This window comes from Macaca fascicularis, chromosome 3, assembly GCF_037993035.2.
Source record: "Macaca fascicularis isolate 582-1 chromosome 3, T2T-MFA8v1.1".
Classification (NCBI taxonomy): domain Eukaryota; kingdom Metazoa; phylum Chordata; class Mammalia; order Primates; family Cercopithecidae; genus Macaca; species Macaca fascicularis.
In genome coordinates this window covers 144491459-144513406 of record NC_088377.1, presented here as the reverse complement: position 1 = coordinate 144513406, position 21948 = coordinate 144491459, and the positions used below count along the sequence as shown (strand labels likewise).

At 42.1% G+C, this 21948-nt stretch overlaps 2 protein-coding genes and 1 long non-coding RNA gene across 13 annotated transcripts in view; 1 reads left to right on the top strand and 2 right to left on the bottom strand.

Annotated features, from left to right (window-relative positions):
• Positions 1-21948, top strand: part of FBXL13 (F-box and leucine rich repeat protein 13) — a 272798-nt gene that overhangs the window by 196870 nt on the left and 53980 nt on the right. For all 11 annotated transcript variants that reach the window (XM_074035683.1, XM_074035682.1, XM_015447861.4 and 8 more), the window contains 5 exons: positions 1215-1313; positions 1837-1954; positions 2056-2218; positions 11464-11583; positions 12321-12447. In XM_074035683.1, coding sequence (XP_073891784.1) covers positions 1215-1313; positions 1837-1954; positions 2056-2218; positions 11464-11583; positions 12321-12447 — 627 coding nt within the window. The remainder of the gene's footprint in view (positions 1-1214; positions 1314-1836; positions 1955-2055; positions 2219-11463; positions 11584-12320; positions 12448-21948) is intronic.
• On the bottom strand, positions 5212-7286 carry LOC141409909 (uncharacterized). Its single transcript, XR_012432754.1, has 2 exons — positions 7166-7286; positions 5212-5793 (listed from the first exon to the last, which is right to left on the bottom strand). It is a non-coding gene; the product is annotated as an uncharacterized lncRNA (long non-coding RNA).
• FAM185A (family with sequence similarity 185 member A) overlaps positions 21421-21948 on the bottom strand; it is a 121771-nt gene continuing 121243 nt past the window's right edge. Inside the window, exon 9 of the mRNA XM_065541058.2 lies at positions 21421-21569. Coding sequence (XP_065397130.1) covers positions 21540-21569 — 30 coding nt within the window. The 3' untranslated portion in view covers positions 21421-21539. The remainder of the gene's footprint in view (positions 21570-21948) is intronic.

Genomic DNA, 21948 nt, shown 5'->3' with positions numbered 1-21948 from the left:
AACAAAAGAAAAAATAGATAAACTGAACTTCATCAAACTTAAAAGTGTTTATGCATCAAAGTACATGATTTTAAAAATGAGAAGACAACCTACAAAATGGAAGATAATTTCAAATCATACATCTAATAAGGACTTGGTATCCAGAATATATGAAGAATTATTACAACTCAACAACAAAAAGACAAACAACCCAACTAAAAAAAAAAAAAATTGGCAGATAACTTGAACAGACCTTTTTCCCAAAGAAGATATACAAATGGCTAGCAAGTACATGAAAAGATACTCATCTCATTACTCATTAAGGGGATGCAAATGAAAATCACAGTGGGGTACCACATCAAGCCTACAAGGAAATTTATTTTAGTGGGAAATAAGTGTTGGTGATGTGGAGAAATTGGAGCACTTACAGATTTCTGGTGGGTAGGTAAAATGGTGCAGCCCCTATAGAAAACATTTTGCTGGTTCCTTAAAAATTAAGCATAGAATTACCGTATGACCCAGCAATTCTCGTCCTAAATATATACCCAAAAGAATTGAAACCTGATATTCAAACAAATAGATGTACATGCATGTAGATATTCAAAATATCCAAAAGATGGAAAGAATCCAAATACCCATTAACAGATTAATGGATTTTTAAAATGTAGTTTTCCCATTGAATAGGGTATTATTCAGTCATAAAAAGGATTGAGATGTTCATACATGCTACAATGTGCATGAACATCAAAAACATTACACTAAGTGAAAGAAGCCAGGAACAAAAGGCCACATATTGTATAATTCCATTTATATGAAATATTCAGAATAGGTAAATTTATAGAAACAGAACAGCGATTAATGATGCCAGGGCCAGGAGGCAAGGAGTATAGGCAGCAATTGCTTAATGGGTACAGGGTTTCCTTTTGGGTGATGAAAATGTTTTGGAACTACATATAGGTGCTGGTTGCACAACATTATGAATGATTAAATAACTTATGTAAGTGGTTAATTTTTTTTAGTTAAAAAAAAATTTTTTTAATTATTTCACCTCAATAAAAAATTAAATAATAAAAAAAATCAAGATTAGATTCTTTCTTTCCCTCTTGTGTCTGCCATATTTTATGGTTAATTTTAAAACATAGTAACAAAATTATAATGTATCTTTGGTTATTACTCCCTTGGGTTTTTATCATGCTAATGCATTCTCCCATCATTTTCTACTTTGTACAATTCAGATTTCAGTCCAAGGCTTCAGGTACATTGCAAATAGCTGCACTGGAATTACGCATCTTACCATTAACGACATGCCAACTCTGACAGACAACTGTGTAAAAGTAGGTAATTGGAAAGTACCTTTTCTTTTCTGTCCCATAAGATAGATATATGTTCTAATGGCTTGAATTACTGAAAAATATGAATGGACTTTTCATTTTAGTTATTTTTTAATAGTAATAAAATCATTTAAAAGTTTCCACACATACACATACCCTTGAAAACATTTGAATCCTTAAATATCCTAAGAAACCTTGTTTCACAGTTAGGATTTTTTTTAGTGATGTTATAGCCTAAGCATAAACTTTGAGTTCAGTTCTCCATGCTAAGCTGCCAAATGTAGTAATTTTTTTCAGTAGTCCATTTCTCATGTTTTCCCATACTCTTAGTACATGATTTAATTCTGATTCTTCCACATTACTGAAATGTAAGTGTGTTAAAATGTATTGAAAAATCCAGTTTTCTTTGAAATTAGGAAAATTAATAGTTAACATGTCTGTCTCTAATATATTGAAGGAAAAAATGACTTCATTAGTTTGCTAAACCTGTTCTGTACCCTTGATTAATCATTTTTTTCTTCTGAAGGCTTTAGTTGAAAAGTGCTCTCGTATTACATCGCTGGTTTTCACTGGTGCACCACATATCTCCGATCGTACTTTCAAAGCTCTTTCTACTTGTAAACTCAGAAAGATCCGATTCGAAGGTCTGTTATATTAAAAATGTGGTTCAGCATTATCATTTACTTTTACTCTTGTGGCATTATAAATACAATACTTGTCTTTTCTTCTGTTTTTTTACAAACAGGAAATAAAAGGGTTACTGATGCATCCTTCAAATATATAGACAAGAATTATCCAAATCTCAGTCACATTTATATGGCTGACTGCAAGGGAATAACAGACAGCAGCCTCAGATCCCTTTCACCTTTGAGGCAACTGACTGTGTTGAATTTGGCAAATTGTGTAAGGTAATGAGTCATTCAGTAATATACTCAAGAAATGTTGATTATCTAGTATGTGCCAGGTCCTCTCCTACGGAACTTATGGTTCGTGGGGTAAACATGAAAGTCAGGAGTCCAAGTGTTAAAGTAGAGGTAAGTGCAGAGTTCTGTGGTTATAAGAAAGAGGCCTCCCAACCCAGATTGATTATATGGGGTGTAGGGAGAGCTCAGGATATGAGGAATTATGGACCCTTGTAAAATTAAGCAAACTCACAGGAATACTTACAGGCTACCTTTCCTAATGAGGGTTTCCATAGCTAGTTCAGTTAACATGATCTTTTCCCATATGGACTTTCTGACTTGCTTATGAAGAACCAATCTCACCGAAGGTTTTTCCTCTTGGGTACTGGTTAGATTTTTCGTCTGTGTAGAATTTCTGACAAATGGACAGAGGGTGGGTTCTTATTGAAATTCTTTCTTTAGCTGGTCCACTATTGGACTACTCTCCTGGTATTCTCGGGAGCAAATTCTGTTTTTATTTTTTATTTATTTATTTATTTATTTGAGACAGAGTCTCACTCTGTTGCCCAGGCTGGAGGGCAGTGGCATGATCTCAGCTCACTGTAACCTCTGCCTCCTGTGCTGAAGTGATTCTCCAGCTTCAGCCTCTTGAGTAGCTGCGATTATAGGTGTGTGCCACCCCACCTGACTAATTTTTATATTTTTAATAGAGAGAAGGTTTTACCATTTTGGCCAGGCTCGTCTGGAATTCCTGACTTCAAGTGATCCACCTGCCTCAGGCTCCCAAAGTGCTGGGAATACAGGTGTGAGCCACCACACCCAGCCAAGGATCAAGAGGGTTCTTGCTGAAACCCCTTCCCCAGTGGGTAGCTCAGCCTCTTACCTATGTAGGATTCTTATAATCTTATAGGACCAGATAATAACAAAATAGCATTTGATCCACAAAATTATACTTGAGCCACATTGAAGTTGGCTAATATTTGGGAAAGCACAAGTCAGCATAATAATCTAAGCTACACAGAATCTTTTATTTATTCATTTTTATTTTTTAAAGACAGGGTCTTGCTCTGTTGCCCAGGCTGAAGTACAGTTGCACAGTTACTGTAACCTTGAACTCCTGGGCTCAAGTGATCCTCCTGCCTCAGCCTCCCATGTAGCTAGAACTACAAGGCACACTTCATCATATCCAGCTAATTTTTAAATTTTTCTAGAGACAGGGTCTCACTATGCCCAGGCAGGTCTTAAACTCCTGGCTTCAAGTGATCTTTCCACCTTGGCCTCCCAAAACGCTGGGATTATAGGCATGAGCCACTGCACTGGCCCACTACATAGAATCTCAACCTATGTTGCCTATTATTAAAATGGGAAGGCAGCATGGGTCATTGGGAGCTGGAGGAGATATAAGGGTTTGGAATGGAAAAAACCTGGATTAGGAAATGAGGGCTCCAGCCAAGGGCCAGTGAAGAATTAAAGACTCCTGCCAACAGCCATGTGAGTGAGCCTGAAAGCAGACCCTACAGCCCCAGTCAAACCTTCAGATGACTGAAGCTCCAGCTGGCATCTTGACTACACACTCATGAGAGACCCTGAGCTAGAACTACTCTAGTTCACTTCCAAATCCCTCAGATCCAGAAACGGGGAGATAATAAATATTTGCCATTTAAGCCACAAAGTTTGGATCAATTTGTTACATTTAATAATAACGGTGAGATGCAGACACAGACACACACACACTACATAAGTGTGTGTATCAACTAATTCTATCTGTATGAATATGTGAAATACAACTGAATTTCATTCTCGTATTTCACACAGGCTTCTGCAGGTTTTTTTTTTTTTGAGATGGAGTCTCACTCTGTCACCCAGGCTGGAGTGCAGTGGCACAATCTTGGCTCACTGCAACCTCTGCCTCCTGGGTTCAAGCGATTCTCCTGCCTCAGCCTCCCAAGTAGACAGGCACCCACCATCATCCCTGGCTAATTTTTGTATTTTTGTAGAGACAGGGTTTCACCATGTTGGCCAGGCTGGTCTTGAACTCCTGACCTCAGGTGACCCACCTGCCTTGGCCTCCTAAAGTGCTGGGATTACAGGTGTGAGCCACTGTGCCTTGCCTAATTAATCTTAAATGGAAGTTTTCTGCCTCCAGAAGTAGAGGTGACAAGACACTTCAAGGGGCTCTGCCAAAAATAGTTCAGATCCTTGATTAAATATATTTTCAATATATTGCTGAGCTCACAAAGAGTAAGAGTAGCCCTGAATCCCCTGGTTCTTTTCTACTATCTCAATGAACAAATTCACTGAGATGAATAGTGAATAACCAGCAAACATAAAAGGTTGAGCAGCTCTGAACACAAATGTTATGACAACAGTTGCCTTTGAGAGAATCAGCTCTGAGCAAGACTCAAAGTAGGGAAGCAGAACCTGAGACTTCTGCAGAGTTTGTACCTCTTTAAGGGGGACAGAGTGGTCTCAGGTAGGTAGTTCCTGAGCTCCTGGAAGAAGTTAGCACAAAGCTTCTCAGGCTAGAGATTAAGATCAAATAAATAGGTACTCAAAGTCAAAGATTGCCAAAATGCACAAAGATACAAATCACCATGAAAAAGAGTCACAGAAACAGCAAAATACATTTGACCTTCAGGTAATTCAGATATAGGAATTGTCAGACAATTAAGTAGCCATGTATGAAATGTTCAAAGAAATAAAAAATGGAATCAGAAATATGAGCAGACAACCAAACAGGATAAAACAATTAGATTTATCTGGGAAAAAAACCTAACTTTTAGAAACAAATGATGTAATATAGTTATTGAAATAAACAATGGATTGCTGATCAGCAGATTAGAACTCACAGAGGAGAGAAGTATAGAGCTGGAAGATCATTCTGAAGAAATGACAACAGAGGGAGGATGAAAAAATATATAGGGTAAAAAGATAAAGCTTAGTATTGTAAAGGTAAACTGAGGCTGGAGCTGAACTGGGAACGAAGACACAAGGCAAATGGCAGTGAGAATAGCCTTTATTAGGACTCGCGGGTGAGGTTTCTCAGTCCAAAGGTGCGGGCCAAGGAAGTCGCGCTGAGGGAGGAGGATAGGGGCTTTTTATAGCCTGAGAGGTAGGGAAGCTGGTTGTGCAAACAGGGCCTGGGGGGTCTTGAAACTACTAGGGCAGGAGTTGAGTAAGGGTCATGAGGAAGGGGTCTTTGGAAACTGTTAACTGAAACTGGTATTTATGAACTTGTGGAATGCAGGTGAGCTGCAGGTCATGGGGGAGTGTGGTTGCCCAGCTGCAACTCTGACGCATGTGTCTGTGGGTGTGTACAAGGGTGAAGGGAGTCTTTAACGAAAGGCCTGCTACGCCGGGTAATGCCACCATGTTGGGTCTAGATTCCTGCCTAACATTCTGACCTCTTTCTAATAAGAAAATGGGGCAACGTGTTCATCTGGCTGCTTTCTGCTGGTATGGGTCATCGTGGGGTTCTTCGGAGGTCGGAACTTGGGTATAGGGGTGGAGCAGCATCTGATTGAAAGTGACCTGGGAGACTTCTTTCATGCGGTCCTGGATGAAGCGGAGGACACAGGGAGCTATGAGTAGCAAGAAGCCAATGATTAGTAAGGGGCTTAGAAAGGGTAGGACTTAACCGGCCACAGACAACTGCCACCACGTAAGTGAGGGCCTTGATCTGAGGTTTTTCTGGTGGAGTCTTTCCTGAATCTTTTCCAGAGTGAGGAGATTGGTTTCTACTAGTCCTGACTCATTGATGTAGTGTTCGGCTGGGAAGGGGAAAGGAGGGGGTTAGGTTAGAGGAGTTAAAAGGGCTGGGTAAGGGTACCGCAACCAGTGGGGGCTTATTCTATCTGCTGTGAGGCTTTTTGTAGTGAGTGTGAGGAGTATGCCTAGGTAGGTGACAGAAGGGCTGCAAAGTTGAGCCTTAGCCAGGGTAACCTGATAACCTCGGTCACCTAGAAAATTTAAAAGTGTAGCAGTATCTGCAAGGGAGCACTCCTAGGAAGGACTACATAGTAATAAGTCATCAACATACTGCAATAGTGTGCTGTGGGTCAGGGGACAGAGGACAACATCCATTGCAGTGCCTGTCCGAAAAAATGGGGGCTATCACGGAACCTTTGAGGCAAAACAGTCCAAGTCAGCTGGGAAGAAATATGAGTGTCTGGATCTTCCAATGTAAAAGCAAACAGAAAGTGGCAGTCTGGGTGTAGAGGGATGGTAAAGAAGGCATCCTTCAGGTCAAGGACAGTGAAATGGGTGGTGTCGGGGGAATGCGCAAGAGGAGTGTATATGGATTAGGAACAACTGGAAAGGTAGGGACTACTGCCTCATTGATGAGGCGTAGGTCCTGCATGAGACGATAGGCCCCAGAGCTTTTCCGTACAGGCAGGATAGGAGTATTGCATGGTGAGTTGGTGGGAACTAGAATGTGCTGTTGGAGCAGGCGTGTAATGATAGGTTTTAATCCCTGTCGATGTTCAAGGGAGATAGGGAACTGGGGTCTAGAGGGAAACTTGGAAGAGTCTTTTAGCCGGATGCGGACCAGAGTATGGTGCTGGGCAATGATCGGGGTGGAGGTGTCCCACACCTTAGGGTTAATGGGGACTGGAAACGGGAGTCGGGGGTCAGCCTGGCGGGGTTTGTCAGGTGAGAGAAGGGGGAAGAGGAACGTGAGGTGTGGGGAGGGGTTGGGTCGGAAGTGAACTGAGGCCCCTAGCTTGGAGAGGAGGTCTCATCCTAACAAGGGAACTGGGCACGAAGGAATGATAAGAAATGAGTGCAAGAGGGAGCCATCCAGGTGGCAAGACAGAGGAGGAGTCTGGTGGTAGGTGTAGGAAGTGCCTTCAATTCCCATGACTGTGACAGTGGAGGGGTGGCTGGGGCCACTGAAGGAAGGCGAAACAAAGTAGGTAGCCCCCGTGTCCATAAGGAAGGATATGGACTTACCTGCTACCTGGAGCATGACCCTGGGCTCGGCGAGAGTGAGAGGGGTTCCCGAGTCTGGGTTCCCGAATCTTCGTCAGTGTCGAGGAGCTGGAAGGCGCCTCCAATACCTGGAGGAGGGTCGTCATGTGGAGGTGCAGCAACCATCCTTAGGTTGGGGCAGTCTGACCTCCAGTGGTCCATCCGCCGACAGTTCGGACAGGGGCGAGTTGGCTCCTTTGGGTTAGGGCACTGCCTGGCCCAGTGGCCGTCGTTGCCACACTTGAAGCAGGCACCAGATGGCTCTCGGGGAGTACCTCCTTTCTGGGAGCTCCTGGAGCCAGCTGGCCTCAGGGCTGCTACCAAGGCCTGGGTTTGGAGTTGTACCTTCTGTTTTAGCCTGGGCTGTCATTGGGCCTTGGCTGCTTCCTCCCTGGAGTTGTAGACCTTGAAGGCCAGTTTGACTAAATCCTGGATGGGAGTTTGAAGGCCTTCCTCCGCCTTTTTAAATTTTTTTGGATATCAGGGGCCGACTGAGAAATGAAATATGAGGCCAAGATGGTTCCTCCTGCTGGGGAGGCAGGGTCAAGGCGGGTGTACTGAATAAGTGCCTCAGTCAGCTGATTAAGAAAAACGGCTGGATTTTCATCTTCGCCTTGGACTACCTCCTTTGTTAAAGTTGACTGATTTGTTAGAGGCTGCCTGCATGCCAGCAAGAAGGCACTGAACCATCATGTCTCGGTGGCGGTGGCCTGCCCGCCCTACTTGGTAGTCCCAGTCGGGCTCAGCCGAGGGCATTGCCTCAGTGCCAACTGGCATGGCAGGGTCAGTTAAATGAACCTGGTTAGCGTGCTGCCTGGCTGCCGCTAGGATGCGTTCCTGCTCCTCAGGAGACAGGGTTGAGGTCATAACGACATGGAGGTCGTGCCAGGTGAGATCATATGCCTGGCATAGATACCTGAACTCTTTGATATAACAAGTAGGATTGGCCGAAAAGGAGCCTGCACGCTCCTCAACCTTAGACAAGTCTGCCAATGAAAACGGCACATGGACCCGGACTACTCCTTCGGCGCCTGCCACCTCTCATAAGGGACACAGGAGGTCGGTCCTGGACCGAGTATGGGCTGAGACAGGTGAGGAAGGGGAGGAGGTGGAGGTAGGAGAGGCAGGATCTGTCAGGTTTGGTGGGGACACAGAAGGGGTAGAGGGAAGGGGTGGTGCCGACGAGGATGGGGACAATGAGGGGTTAGGGTACGGAGGGGGTTGTGTTGGGGGCCAAAGAGGAGGCAGGGAAAGAATGTCAGGAGGCTCAGAGAAGGAGGAAGAGTTGTCCTTCTCCTTGGCTGAGGGAGTAGATTTCGCGAGCAGGACCTGGGCCAACGAACATCAGGCACAGAGGTCTGGGCGAGAACGCAAGTCCTAGAAGGCCTGAACATAGGGTATCTCGGACTGTTTGCCTAGTCTCTTACAGAAGTTGGTCAGATCTGTGAGAATGTTAAAGTCTAGAGTGCCTTCTGCAGGCCACTGAGACTGATTATCCAATTTATATTGCGGCCATGCTATTGTGCAGAAGAAAATGAGCCGCTTTCGTTTTATGTCTTGGCTGAGACTTAAAGTCTGGAGATTCGCCAAGAGGCACCCCAGAGGAGATTTTCAGTTTGGTTTGGACTGGGTAGTTCCTATGGTCTCAAGGCGGGCAGTCTGGAGGCAATGGGAGCGTCCTCTCACTGCCACGTGGAGTGCGGGGTATGGTGGCTTTCAGGGAGGTTGGATGTCTCCTAGTCCCCGGTGCCAAGGTCACAGCTGACCAGAGAGAGCCCCTGACGCAGCCGCGCGTTTCGGACAGGGACTCCTAGAGGGAACCTTCAGAACGGGGGGAAAACTTACCCAGCAGTGATCGAATTGAGTCCTCCAGGCTTGAGGAGGGGATCCTGGCTCAGGGAGAGGACAGCCTGCCCGACCTAGCAGGAGTCCGGGGAGGGGTCTCCTCCCGGGTTTTGGCACCAAATGTAAAGGTAAACTGAGGCTGGAGCCGAACCGGGAACAAAGACACAAGGCAAACAGCAGTGAGAATAGCTTTTATTAGGACTCGTGGGTGAGGTTCCTTGGTCCAAAGGCGTGGGCCAAGGAAGTCGCGCTGAGAGAGGAGGATAGGGGCTTTTTATAGCCTGAGAGGTAGGGAAACTGGTTGTGCAAACAGGGCCTGGGGGGGTCTTGAAACTACTAGGGCAGGAGTTGAGTAAGGGTCATGAGGAAGGGGTCTTTGGAAACTGTTAACTGAAACTGCTATTTATGAACTTGTGGAATGCAGGTGAGCTGCAGGTCATGGGGGAGTGTGGTTGCCCAGCCGCAACTCTGACGCATGTAAGTCTGCGGGTGTGTACAAGGGTGAAGGGAGTCTTTAACAAAAGGCCTGCTACACCGGGTAACGCCGCCATGTTGGGTCTAGATTCCTGCCTAACAAGTATCAGAGTTTTAAGGTTTTAAAATGTATATATAAGAGTTAGATCTAAGATAGTAAGTTGGAGAGTTAAAACAATATATGTTTTTCTCAAACACACATCAATCCTTTAAAAAATCAACCATCAACAAAGTTTAAAAGCAAGTTCCAGCAACTTTCAAACTATTTTTATCAACAAATGATACTCTGTCACTACAAAGCAATTAACTCAGGAATCAGCAACAAAAAGATAAATTAAAAATACATATTTAAAAGAATTTAAAAGTAAAAATCCTAACGTGTCAGAATCACCTGAGGAGCTGAATAAAACTATAGACGCCCACCGGGCACAGTGGCTCACGCCTGTAGTCCTAGCACTTTGGGAAGCTCAGGCGGGCGGATCACGAGGTCAGGAGATCGAGACCATTCTGGCCAACATGGTGAAACCCCGTCTCTACTAAAAATACAAAAAATTAGCCGGGCATGGTGGCGGGCGCCTGTAGTCCCAGCTACTCAGGAGGCTGAGGCAGGAGAATGGCATGAACCCGGGAGGCAGAGCTTGTAGTGAGCCGAGATCGCACCACTGCACTCCAGCCTGGGTGACAGAGTGAGACTTGGTCTCCAAAACAAACAAAAAACAAACAAAAACTGTAGTTTCCCAAGCCCCACTTCAGAGCTATTGAGTCTGAATCTTTAGGGTTGAAACCCCAGCTTGTGTATTTAAAAAAAGAAAAATACAAAAAAAAAAAAAAACCCCAGCATGGATACTTTTGATACACACCTAGGTTTGGCCCTAACTGCATTAACCAATTAATTTGGATCATTACCTCAATAATCTTTTCCATTGACTTTTAATCCTTTCTTGACTATAATATGAATTTCTACACACACACACCCTTAACTGCTTTCCTAGGTGCTGGCACACTCCCCCTCTTACAGGTGGAAGGTGGGTTGATAGGCACAGCAGGCATCCACTTACTATGGCTCATTCAGCTGAAACAGGGTATCTTTTGTCTTTGCTGCTCAGTTCTTTGCAAATCTGAACCAACAGGGGATGTAACGGATGTCAGCAATCAGCATGTTTTGCTCCCAATGTTCTTCCCATCTGTATGCCCACCTGTAGAGCTGTTGTGAAACTGCCTCTTAGGATTGCATTGGTGGAAACTCCTGTCCTGCTTTATTTCCTGAAATGCTTCCTAGAAGGATCTGGTGGTTCTCAAAAGGAATTAGAAATGAAGATTCCAATGGAAGACAGGGAACTGATGGGCCAAACGAACATCCAGCCATTTATAAAGCAAGATCAACATGGTAGGGGTATGGCACTGACACAGAGAAGTTTCTGATTAGGATAGTGTGGGAAGGCTGAGGTCAAGGTCTTCTTCCAGCATCAGGTTTTCTCTGATTCAGAAGGAAAGAAGCCAAAGGGCTCATGTTGGGTTTCCTGTCTAGCAAATTGACCTTGTGTTTAGTGAAAATTTCTCCAAAATCCTGGCAGTAGTTTGACTGTTAGTCTTGGTTCTCACTCTTCTACGTTTTGATCTTTTTCTTTTGCAGGAAATGGTATCAGGGACTACTTAACTTGATCACATTTTAACCCAAGAGAAAAAGATCTTGAGGGCCATCTGTCTTATTAAAAATTATGAACAAAGGAACAGAAATAACATTTTAATTAATACTTCTCCCATTCCTCTCATTTCTACTTTTTTCTTACATTAAAATCTATATAATCAAATTTAGTTTTAAAATATTGACAAAATACCAGTGTATAGATATTACCTTGGTATTTTGGAACTATGTTGGGTATGGTAGCTATTACTTTAATACTATTCTATATGTTTATATATAGAATCACATGTAAAGTTTTTCTCACTCTTTCCTACAGAATTGGTGATATGGGGCTAAGGCAATTTCTTGATGGTCCTGCAAGCATAAGGATAAGAGAGCTAAATTTAAGCAACTGCGTGCGGCTAAGCGATGTCTCTGTTATGAAACTATCTGAGCGGTATGATAAACAGTCTTTCACATCATATCATTAGTAATTGTATATTTGATAATAGGAGAAATGAGACACCTAAAAGCAAAGATTTCATGACATTGGGGGGAACATCAGAGATGCCCAGAAGCTGGTTAAATATTCAGTGAAACCATGTGAAAGACATACGAAGTCACAGATTGGACCAATTTTTAAATTATATTATTATATTTAAATTACATCTGAGATGGAGTCATTCCTGAAATAATGAATATCTAGATATGGGTGGCTGTACTTTTTCAAGGAGATTATCTCTAATCTACTTTTTCAAGGAGATTATCTTTACTCCAGCATTTTCCAAGGGGTATTCTGGCTGGTTACTTTATTCTTGACTCCCCTCTTGTCAGAGGTCTTGTACAATTCCTGTAGCACACTTGTAAGGGATAAGTAGGGATCTTAACTTGCACTTTTAGAGGTCATTCATTGTGGTATTTACATGATAGTTTTTATATGTATGTGATATATTTTTTCCTTGTAGAAGTCGCAATATGAAACTAAATTACAGAAAGTCATATAATAATCTACTGCCCTTTCATCCAGCTTTGTAATGTCAAATTACTTTTTACTTTTAGTCTTACTTTTATGTTGAGTAAAGGAAAATCCTTGCTTCAATACCATTTGTTTTCCCAAGAGAGTTTTTATATGAAGAAATTGCTTACTGACAATATGATTGACAGCTAAAATTAATTCATGCTACTTTCTTTTAGCTGCCCTAATTTAAACTACTTGAGTTTACGAAATTGTGACCATTTGACAGCCCAAGGAATTGGATATATTGTGAACATCTTTTCCTTGGTATCAATAGATCTCTCTGGAACAGACATCTCTAATGAGGTAAAAAAATTCAAAACAGTACAATGACTTTTGTTTTCTATAATACAATTATTTGCTATTTTGTAAACAATGGAGAGAACAACAATATGTTTTATTTCTTATCCTATTATGAAAGTGAAGTTTAGGGATATTGTTTCTAGAAGGGTGATAAAAAAGTTTCTTTGTGAATCAACAGTCATGTTTCTCTGTTTAAAAAAATAGCAAAATATTGTATTTGGAGGAAAGTCATGACAGATCAGAGTATGTCATGATAATTTGAGATTTGTTTCATTATAGAAGTTTTGGAGATAATATATGTTAGATGGCTTAACTATATGTTTCTTACAGATTGCACATTTTATAAGACTGCCTGAATGCCTTGAGATCTAAGTCTTTAGTTCAAGACTATAAGTCTAGAAATGGCCTCAACAAATCTACAAAAGGATATATTTTAAGGAATTCATTTCCTGCAAGCTGCTGATTGTATTCATCAGGGTTGAGACTCAGGCGATATCCATCTTATCCCTCTGGGACTGCCCCATTTACTAATCAAAAGGAGGATAACCCTGAGAGATTTGTCATGTTTCTGAAAGAACTAAATGGGCTATAGTTATATTAAGGAATATATGGACTTCTCTTGAAAATCATGCATTTGGAGGGATATAGGAAGACAATATCTTATATCCTATATCCTTCCTATATAGGAGGGATAGCCCCAGTGCATCCTTTAACATGAACTGTTTCTCTCCTCACTGCATTGCAGACATCTGTGTTATGTGTTCATCCTTCGTCAACATTCAGTGGAGTCTTTTAAATGAAGGACTAGATCTGTTCATTGGTCTAGGTTCTTTCCTTTCTTTATCTATGAATGAACTTGGATTCAGCCTCCTTTCTGCTAGATGATCTCCTCTTCCCTTCCATATCATCCATGAGTGATAGGAGATTATGGGTAGGGAGCAGTATCATGGAGTCAACTCATTATGGCAGGGTCAGTGTCTGGTCTTCTCAATGTTGTCTTCTGTCCAAGCTGGAATTCACTGAGATGTACGAGGGCCCATTTGGTGTTTAGTTTCCTGTCCAGGTGGATCCCGGATGTCTCTTCCTTGTTCCAACTCCAAGGCCCCTTCAAGTCTTCAGGCTTCCCTGTCATGTCTGCCTTGCTCGGGGCTCCTCTGGGTTTTTCGGCGTCATGGAGATCCTGTGAGGCTGTCTTAGGTCCACAGTCCTAGACACCTGCTGGAGACATTTTCTTGCTCCCGCATCATGGATGTTTTTGCCCCCAAACCCATGACTCACCCTCCCCTTGCTCCGCTACACAGTGACTCACACAAGTCAGCTGGATTCCAGAGTAGGGTTGGTGCTTGTGAGACATTTGTGAGTGATTAAAGGGCCAGCAGAAGGGATATTCCAGGGTTTTCCTCTACCTTTCTTTGCATCATCATCATCAGCTGCATTTCTTTAGTGGTATACTCCCCTCTGAACCACAGGCCTGCTGTGGTTCTAGCTTCCCTGAATGACCTTGACCTCTGGGCTTCTATAACATCATATCTTCCCATTGTCCTTCCAGCATAGGGACAGTAGTGGCTTCCTACTGCTGCTAAGTTCTAGATTTTGTCACTGTCCCATTGGCTTCTCAGTTTCTCTACCACCTATGTAGCCACTCCCCCATTAAAATTAAATCTCAGTTTTGAATGCTCAGGGTTGTTTCTCCTTTTCCCATTGACTCTTAACTGATGCAATGACGAGCACAGGAACACTCTGTCTTACTGCTTTTATCAACCCTCCTGGGAAAGGTGGAATGGGTTCCCATCTACTTAGGTCCCCAAGCCTACCTGGGGGTTCCAACTTTTTCTCTAGCTGGGTAGAGACTGAGAAGGTCTAGAACAGAGCCCCATATGGTGAATTTCTCAGCATTTGCTTCCCTCTGGCTCTCCCCTCCCCTCCTCTTTTCCCCTGTCCTCTCCTTTCCTCCTCTCCCTTCTCATCTTCTTCCCCTCCACCTCCTCTCTCCCCTCTTCTCATATTTGCTCCTCTCCTTTTGACATAGATTATTTTCCTAATCTGAGGGTGGAAAAGAATGTTCCAACCGATTACATGGTTTTGAAAAATGTTATGCTCCAAGTCTTTCAGGGCTTGGGCTTTTGAAGCTTAAAGGCCCAGGATTTTTCTCCTGTGTTCTTCTGTAAGAACCTTTTCCTGACACATAGGAGTAGAATGGCCAGCTGTTGTCTGAAGGGTCACAGAGTGACGAGAAGTAGAGAATCAAAGCACATTATAAAACACATCAAAATATGATTCCCCCACAGCACTTACCACAAGGCTGAAGTGCCTGGGGAATATTTGTTGACTGAATGGAGTAAAGGTTAAAATGCTTATTTAGTTTTTAGCATTTGGGGAAAGCTCAGGTTTTATTTTTAAAGACTGTATATTAAAATTTTATCTACAGAGGACAAGTTAAAAACTTAGGAATATAGGCCAGGCACAATGGCTCATGCCTGTAATCCCAGCACTTTGGGAGACTGAGGCAGGCAGGTCACTTGAACCCAAGAGTTTGAGACCAGCCTGGGTAACATGATGAAACCCCATCTCTACAAAACATACAAAAATTAGCCAGGTGTGATGATGCGCACCTACAGACCCAGCTACTCAGGAGGCTGAGAGGTGGGAGTATGGCTTGAGCCCGGGAGGTCGAGGCTAGCGAGCTGTGATTGTACCACTGCACTCTAGCCTGAGAAACCTGGGCAACAGAGTAAGATCCTGTCTCAAGAAAACAAAAAACAAAAAACTTCGGAGTATAGCCTTGAGTTCTAGTCTCTGTTTTTATTTTCTTCCGAAGCATATATGTAATTTAAGAGAATTGTAAATGGATATCTATGGGGAATTATACTAATTGTTTTCTGCTACAAGATTGAAAAATAAGTCTTCTGTTGTTTTCTTCCTCCAAGTCAGTTAAACTCTGATCTAAAAAGCAAATGATTGACAATTACAGTGCTACAACAGCTGAGGAAGCTAACCTCAAACAGTCAAATTAAAATGAGTCATCCCGGATGTCAACTTGGGCAGCTAAACACCAGCCTGATTGATTATAGGTCTGAGTAAGTGCAAATTTGACTACAGACATAACATTCAGGATTTAAACTGGAATGTTGCAGATACCCAGCAAAGATCAAATGTGACCAGTTGTGCCATTTGGGGGAAAATTTCCCATATTTTCTAATAATTGTGTTCATTCTCAATTCTTAATGGTGAATTTTCAGTTAGAATCACACTACTCATTTAGTTAACAAGTATTTACTCTGACTACATTGTGCTCAGTGCTGAGAATACTGGAATGAACAAAACAGCCATGATTCCTCCTCCTAGTACTTACATTCTAGTGGGAAGACAGGAGTGGGGCAAGTGGTTACACAGTATGATGAGTGTGGGAAACAGAGGGGAAACCTAACCTGGCTCAGAGGACTTCTTTTCCCAGAGAAGAAAGGATGTTCTGTGAGCCAGAGAAGCAGCCTGCACAAAGGCATAGAGGTTTAAAACTGTGAGACATCAAGAAACTCACACATTTGGGTATGGCCTGAGAAGTATGGTGAGAGATGATGTTTAAGAGGTAGACAGGGATCAGGTCATTGAGGGTCCAGAGGCCACATTAAGGAATTTGATCTCTGCTCTTTGGGCCGTGGAAGGACATTCAGTATCGTCAGAACAGTAATATGGTCAGATTTTTTTTATTCTGAAAAGGTCACTTCTATCTGCTAGACAGATATGGGAATCATAGATGCATAGTGACCAATTATAAAGCAGTCATCCAGGTGAAAAGTTATGAACGCCTGTGTTAGGGAGAGGGCAGTAAGCATGTAGCAAAGTCAGCACAGTTGGGAGACACTGAGAAGAAGAAACAATGAGATAGAGCTCAACTGAATGTGAGGATAAGGAAGAGAGGGAGCAAATCAAGGATGGCACCAGAGTTTTAGCTTGAGCATCTGCATAAAGGATGGTGTGCCTTCCTCAGCTATGTCTCTTACACAATCAGGGAGCAGGTTTGCTGCAGGTTGGGAAAATGAACATGTTTAGTTTGATTCACTTGCAGGACAGCTTTATAGAGATGTAGCTCAGGAAACCAATTGAAATTCACACCTCAAAAGTAGAAGAGCTTTTTGGGGTTGGAGAGGCTAAAGGGACATTGTGTTCTGAACAATCATGAAAACTCAAGAAGAAGTGGATCAGCAAAGGCAAAAATCCAGACATTTAGAAATCCAGAAAGATGTTTATTGGAGAGAACTAACTTAAATGGGGGAAGCAAAGAGGAGAACACAGTTATTTCAAGATTTATATGTTTCTTATAACAATCTTATTATCCTCAGTTATTCCTTTTGTGGAAAATAGTGAATCATTTATTGTATCATCCATGAATAAAAGTTGTTTAGGAAGTTACCTACCAAGTACATATTAGGGAAAGAGGAAATATGTCAATTTGCCTCTTCTTATATAAACAGGATAGGGTTCTAAGTGGGAGAAATAGCTTACTAATGTGATAATATCTTAAGGTATCTTTAGAAATCTTTAATCTCCTACAGCTTTTCAAAATATTCACTTAAATGGGCTATTATTCATTCCCTTCCTGCTCCAGAGGATTATTTGAATATGAGGTTATATCTCCATGTATGTGGGAAAATATTTTCTGCTACTTAATCAGATTATCATTTACTAAAGACCACAGGATCCATGGTGAGGGCAGTTCAGTCTGTTACTTAAGTTGCCTTAGTCACCACCATATTTGTTGTTTAAAGGAAAAGTGAGTCAGAGCAGTCTCCCAGACAGTGTGCTTAGACAGTGGTTTAAGAACACTCTTTTATTTGCTTGATTTTCAAAAATTTTTATTATGAGTACAAGATCTTCAGTGCCTGTTATGTAGGCAATCTCCTGCAGTTCCCTCACTAGAATATCAGATCCATGAAGACTGAAACTTTGTTTTGTTTACTGCTGTTTTCCCAGAACCCTGGGAAGTAGTAGACACTTGATCAATACTCATTGAATGAAGGAAAAAAATGCTAGGCTCTAGGATTAACAAATGTGAGTAAGACCTATTTTCTGCAGCCCAGTTTGGAAGGGTGGGTGTGGGCAATTTAGATGTGATGGGGCAGGCATAGTGATAGAGGTGAGAAGAGGAAAGCATCTCTTAATTCAGCCTGCCCAACACAGAAGCATGTGAATGTATCCTTGTTCAAGGAACTTGATTTAGCTTAGTCCTGCTAGAATACACTATATAAAAAGATATCATGGAGGGAATTTCATGCTCTGTCAAGGAGATTGGACTTGCACTAATGGGTGATGTGTAGGGGAGTCATAGTCATAGTCAGCCTTCCATTTTAGGTAGATTATTTGGGTTGTTCTCTGGGGGACAGACTGAAGAGGAGAAGGACTGGGGGCAGGGAGGCAAGTAGGAGGCATTTTAGTAGTTAAAGGAAGAGATGAGGAGTTCTTGAACTAGGTCAGAGGCTTGAACAAGCATGGAAAGGACATATTAAAGCATGTTTAGTAGCTAAAACTGAAATAACTTGGTGATTGATTATTGTGGAAAATGAGGACCTGGGTGGAGGGATGGGAAGATAAGAATTGACTTAAAAGTTCTGGCTTTGGAATAAAAAATTTAAGAATTGGCCAGGTGTGGTAGCTCACACCTGTAATCCTAGCATTTTGGGAGGCTGAGGTGGGCAGATCACTTGATCTCAAGAATTCAAGACCAGCTTGGCCAACATGACAAAACCCCATCTCTACAAAAATACAGAAAAAAAAAATTAGACAGGCATGGTGGCAGGCTCCTGTAGTGCCAGCTACCTGGAGGTCTGAGGTGGGAGGATCACTTGAGTCCAAGAGGTCAAAGCTACAGCGAGCTGAGATTGTACCACTGTACTCCAGCCTGGGTGACAAAGTGAGACCCTGTCTTAAAAAAAAAAAATAAAAAAAAATTTTTTAAATCTGGCTTTGGGTGGATGGAGGTCCTACCTCTAAAAAGAGGTAATATAAGAGAAGTAACAGGTTTTGAGGGAAAGATGGTTTTAGTTTTATCAGACTGAGTTAGAATCTGTGGGATATTCAGGCCAAAGGATTGGGAGAGAAATGATTACCAGACCTGCAGATGGGGGAGTCACTCTCATGGAGGTGTGAATATGGCCAAGATCCTCAAGGACAGCGTAGGGGCATGAGGAGAAATGTACTCCCAGGAAGAATGTAGCAGAACACCAGTGCTTAGGGAGTGGAAAGAAGAAGATAAATCCATGAAGGAGACTAAAGAAAGAAGGTCAAAAAGATTGTAAGAGGACCAGGTGATGTAGTCAAGTGTGGAGTGTAATGGGAATAACAACAGTGTCTAATAAAACCAAGAAATTAAATCGGAAAGACAAAAATTAAAGAAAAATTTTTTTTAGAGACAGAGCCTCACTCTGCCCCCCAGGCTAGAATGCAGTGGCACCATCAAAGCTTACTGCAGCCTCGACCTCCTAGGCTGAAGCAATAGTCCTGCTTCAGCCTCCTGAGTAGCTAGAACTATCGGCAAGTGCCAGCACACCCAGCTATGACCAAAATTTGAAGGAACATTTACTATTAATTAAAGAAACCTCTGTCTACCACTCCAGGACCACCTCATGCCCCTGCTCAGCTCATTTCCTTTCCCTCAGCCCCACTGCTCTCATTTAGCTCCTCAAGCCAAATCCCTTCCTACCTCAGGACCTTTCTGTATGTTACACCTCCTGCCTGGGTCTGCAACTCCTTCCGTTCTTCATGTGCCTGGGTAGGGGCAGATGCTAAGCAAGTAATCACTGATGATAATGACAACAAAGCATCTTGACATATGTTAATAGTGCCAGTTTTTACATTTATGACATTATTTTTTCTATTATAAATATTGGTCATGTTGTCCATAATTATCAGAAAATCACACTTCTCAATCTAGATCATTTCAAGGCAATATCAATGGGTTTGTATTACGGATTCATTCTTTAAGAAAACATAAATCATATGGTGATGTTAATGTCTCTAGATTTTTAAAAAATAAGTGTCGTTTAGTTCCTAATGTGTTGTATATTATCTCTGCCACATTACAGCATAGTTCCCTAGGGGAGTGTTACCTATTACTATTATCACAGTAATAATGGGTCTTAAATTACTGACAGCATACAGATTATTTTCAAATTGAATTGCAAAAAGAAGAACTCTAATTGAATATTGGCATGATGTTTCCATGTTAGTTTTAATTGTATGTATTATAAGGCTATCTAGTTTCAGCTATTTCTAGCCAAAAAATCTATTACTAAATACTATACTACAATAGAAAGAAGCCAATGTGAGAACTTTAATAGTCATTGGTAGAGTCTAATCATTTCTTATAACTGCCCATCTGCCTCCTCTCCATCCCCACTGCCCCTGGCTTAGTTCAAGCACTATTTCTCATACTCACCTTTGCTGCAGGGTTAGCTTCCAGCATGCAAATTTCAGTCCGTCTATAAAAACAGACACACAGACCAGTGGAACAGAATAGAGAAACCAGAAGTAAGCCCACACATTTATAGCGAGCTGAGTTTTGAAAAAGGCACCAAGAACACACATTGGGGAAAGAACATTCTCTTTAATAAATGGTGCTGGAAAACCTGGATAGCTACATGCAGAAGAATGGAACTAGATTCCCATCTCTCACCATATACAAAAATCAACTCAAAATGGATTAAGGACTTAAATGTAAGAGCCAGAAATATGAAACTATTTGAATAAAGAATAGACGAAACACTTCAGGACATTGGTTTGGGCAAAGATTTTTTTTTGAGGATGGTACCTCAAAACGCAGGCAACAAAAGAAAAAAAATAGAAGAATGGTATTATATCAACCTAAAGAGCTTCTGTACGGCAAAGGAAACAGTGAGCAGAGTGAAGAGACCACCTGTGGAATGGGAGAAAATGTTTATAAACTATGCTTATCTGACAAGGGTTCAATATCCAGAATATACAAGGAACTCAAACAACTCAATAGCAGAAAAACAAATAATCCGATGGGCAAAAGACCCGAATAGGCATTTATCAAAAGAAGACATACATGTGTACGGCCAACAGGTACATGAAGACAAACTCAACATCATTAACACCAGGGAACTGCAAATCAAAACTGCAATGAGCTGTTGCCTCACGCCAGTTAGAATGGCTATTATCAAAAAGCAAAAAGTAACAAATGCAGGCGAGGATATGCAGAAAGGGGAACTCTTATAGACTGTTGATCGAAATTACAATTAGTATAGCCATTGTGGAAACATTATTGAGGTCCCTCAAAAAATTAATAATAGAACTATCATATGATCCGGCAATCCCACTACGTGGTATATATCCAGAGGAAATGAAATCAAGCCAGGCACAGAGGCTCATGCCTGCAATGCCAGCACTTTGGGAGGCCGAGGCAGGCAGATCACTTGAGGCCAGGAGTTCAAGACTAGCCTGGCCAACATGGCGAAACCTTGTCTTTACTAAAAATACAAAAATTAGCTGGACATGGTGGTGCATACCTGTGATCCCAGCTACTTGGGAGGCTGAAGCACGAGAACTGCCTGAACCCAGGAGGTAGAGGTTGCAGTGAGCCACTGAAGCACTGCACTCCAGCCTGAGTGACAGAGTGAGACTATCTCAAAAATAAAACAAAACAAAACAACAACAACAAAAAACCCACAAAGGAATTTAAATCAGTATGTCAAAGATATATATGCACTCCCATGTGCACTGCAGCCAATATATACAATCAGCCTAAGTGTCCATCAATAGATGAATGGATTAAAAATTGTGATATATATATGCACAATAGAATACTATTCAGCCCGAAAAGCGTGAAATCTTTTCATTTATGACAACATGGATGAGCCTAAAGGACATTGTGTTAAATGAAATAATCCAAGCACAGAAAGATCCAAGCACAGAAAGACAGATATCTCATTATCTCACTCATATGCGGAATCTAAAAAAGGGGATCTCATAGAAGTAGAGAGGAGAATAGTGGTTACCAGAGGCTGGGGAGGGAGTGGTGAGTGTCTCACGTGTCCGTGTGAAGAGATCACCAACAGGCTTTGTGTGAGCAACATGGCTGTTTATTTCACCTGGGTGCAGGCGGGCTGAGTCTGTAAAAGGAGTCAGCAAAGGGTGGTGGGATTATCACTGGTTCTTATAGGTTTTAGGATAGGCGATGAAGTTAAGAGCAATGTTTTAGGGGCAGGGGATGAAGCTCACCAAGTACATTCTCAAGGGTGGGGAGAATTACAAAGAAACTTCTTAAGGGCAGGGGAGATTACAAAGTACATTGATCAGTTAAGGTGGAGCAGAAACAAATCACAATGGTCATCAGTTAAACTATTTTCACTTTTTTTGTGGATCTTCAGTTGCTTCAGGCCATCTGGATGTATACGTGCAGGTCACTGGGGATATGATGGCTTAGCTTGGGCTCAGAGGCCTGACAGTGAGGGGGAGATGAGGAGAGGTTGGTCAATAGGTACAAAGTTA